Here is a 1,377-nt window from a genome sequence, read left to right as displayed (position 1 = left end):
CTCGATGCCCATATCACGGTCTTAGTGGTGATGACCTTTTGGTCAATTTTTGAGATGGCATCACCCAACAATATCAAATCATGGTCAATTCCGCTACGGGTGGTGGGGTTGACAACTATTCCGTGGCGGAGGCAAATGAGATCATCGAAAGGTTGGCCGCTAGCACAAGGAACTATGGAAGAAGACGGGGATCCAAGACTATTAATTCCATTGAGACACCCTCTTCTTCTTCAAACAACAAGCTTGAGAAAACCGTGGATGAGCTTACAAAAATGGTAGCTCAACTAGTGGGAAACAATCAAGGAGGAGCACAAGGGTCTAACTTGGAATGAAACTATTGTCAAGGTCCACATCCAATGGAAACTTGCCCCATCATGGAAGAGCAAGACTTAAGCAAGGAGAATGTGAGTGCTATGATGCATGGTCAATACAACTCTAGGAACCCCAATGGAGGAGGGTACTACAAGTATGATCCAAGTGGCAACACTTACAACATTGGGTCAAGGAACAACCCCAACCTTTCTTGGGGAGGGGATACCCCAAAAAGCTTTCAAAATGGCCAATTCAATCACTTGAGGAACTCCAACTCACAAGGTCAAAACTCCAATTACCAAAGGAATAACAATCATCAACAACCCAAAGGAGGATCCTTCCAATTTGGAAACCAAGGACATCAAGGGAATTTCAAAGGTAACAACAAGAACTTCCAACAAGGAGGGGGTTCTTCCTCTCAAGGAGATGAAGAGTTATCTACAAAAGAGATGTTTAAGTTGATCATGAAAGGGCAAGCCGAAAATACCAAAAGGTTTGATATGATGGATGCGGATAAAATCTCAAGTAATGCAAGGTTGAAGAATATTGAGATCCAACTTGGCCAACTTGCACAAGAGATGGCCAAGAACAATCAAAAGAACTCCAATTCAATTCCATCTACAACATTTCCTCCAAAGGAAAATGATAGTGCAATGACATTGAAGAAGGGGAGAACTCTAGAATCCCCTCCAATGAAGAAGAGGAAGACAAAGTCACATGAGAGGGTCATTAACATTGAAGTGCAAATTGAAGAAGAGCTTGTGATTGAAAAAGAGAAAGGAACATCCTCAAAGGCTCATGGGGAAGAAGAGAAGAATCCTTTGAGCAAGGACAATGAAAGAAAGAAAGCACCAACACCAAAGACCAAATTGAGGATATCGAGAGAGAATATGAACCGGAGGTACCATTTCCTAGTGCCCTCACAAACCCCAAGAAGTTTGATAAAGACTTCGATCTTTATGAAACTTTTAGGAAATGTGAGGTCAACATCCCTCTTTTTACTATCATTAAATCCGTCCCTAGGTATGCAAAGTTTCTCAAAGAACTTTGCACCCCTAAACGGAA

General features: G+C 42.0%; 1 protein-coding gene across 1 annotated transcript in view; it reads left to right on the top strand.

Annotated features, from left to right (window-relative positions):
- The window catches only part of LOC141614330 (uncharacterized), a 513-nt gene extending 460 nt beyond the window's left edge, over positions 1-53 (top strand). The window contains exon 1 of the mRNA XM_074433088.1: positions 1-53. This exon is cut by the window's left edge and continues 460 nt beyond it. Within this exon, the coding sequence (XP_074289189.1) occupies positions 1-53 (53 nt within the window).
- The last annotated feature ends 1,324 nt before the right edge of the window (positions 54-1,377 follow it).

This window comes from Silene latifolia, chromosome 11 (genome assembly GCF_048544455.1).
Source record: "Silene latifolia isolate original U9 population chromosome 11, ASM4854445v1, whole genome shotgun sequence".
Lineage (NCBI taxonomy): Eukaryota > Viridiplantae > Streptophyta > Magnoliopsida > Caryophyllales > Caryophyllaceae > Silene > Silene latifolia.
The sequence above is the reverse complement of the archived record's forward strand: the minus strand, read 5'-3'. Positions and strand labels throughout refer to the sequence as shown.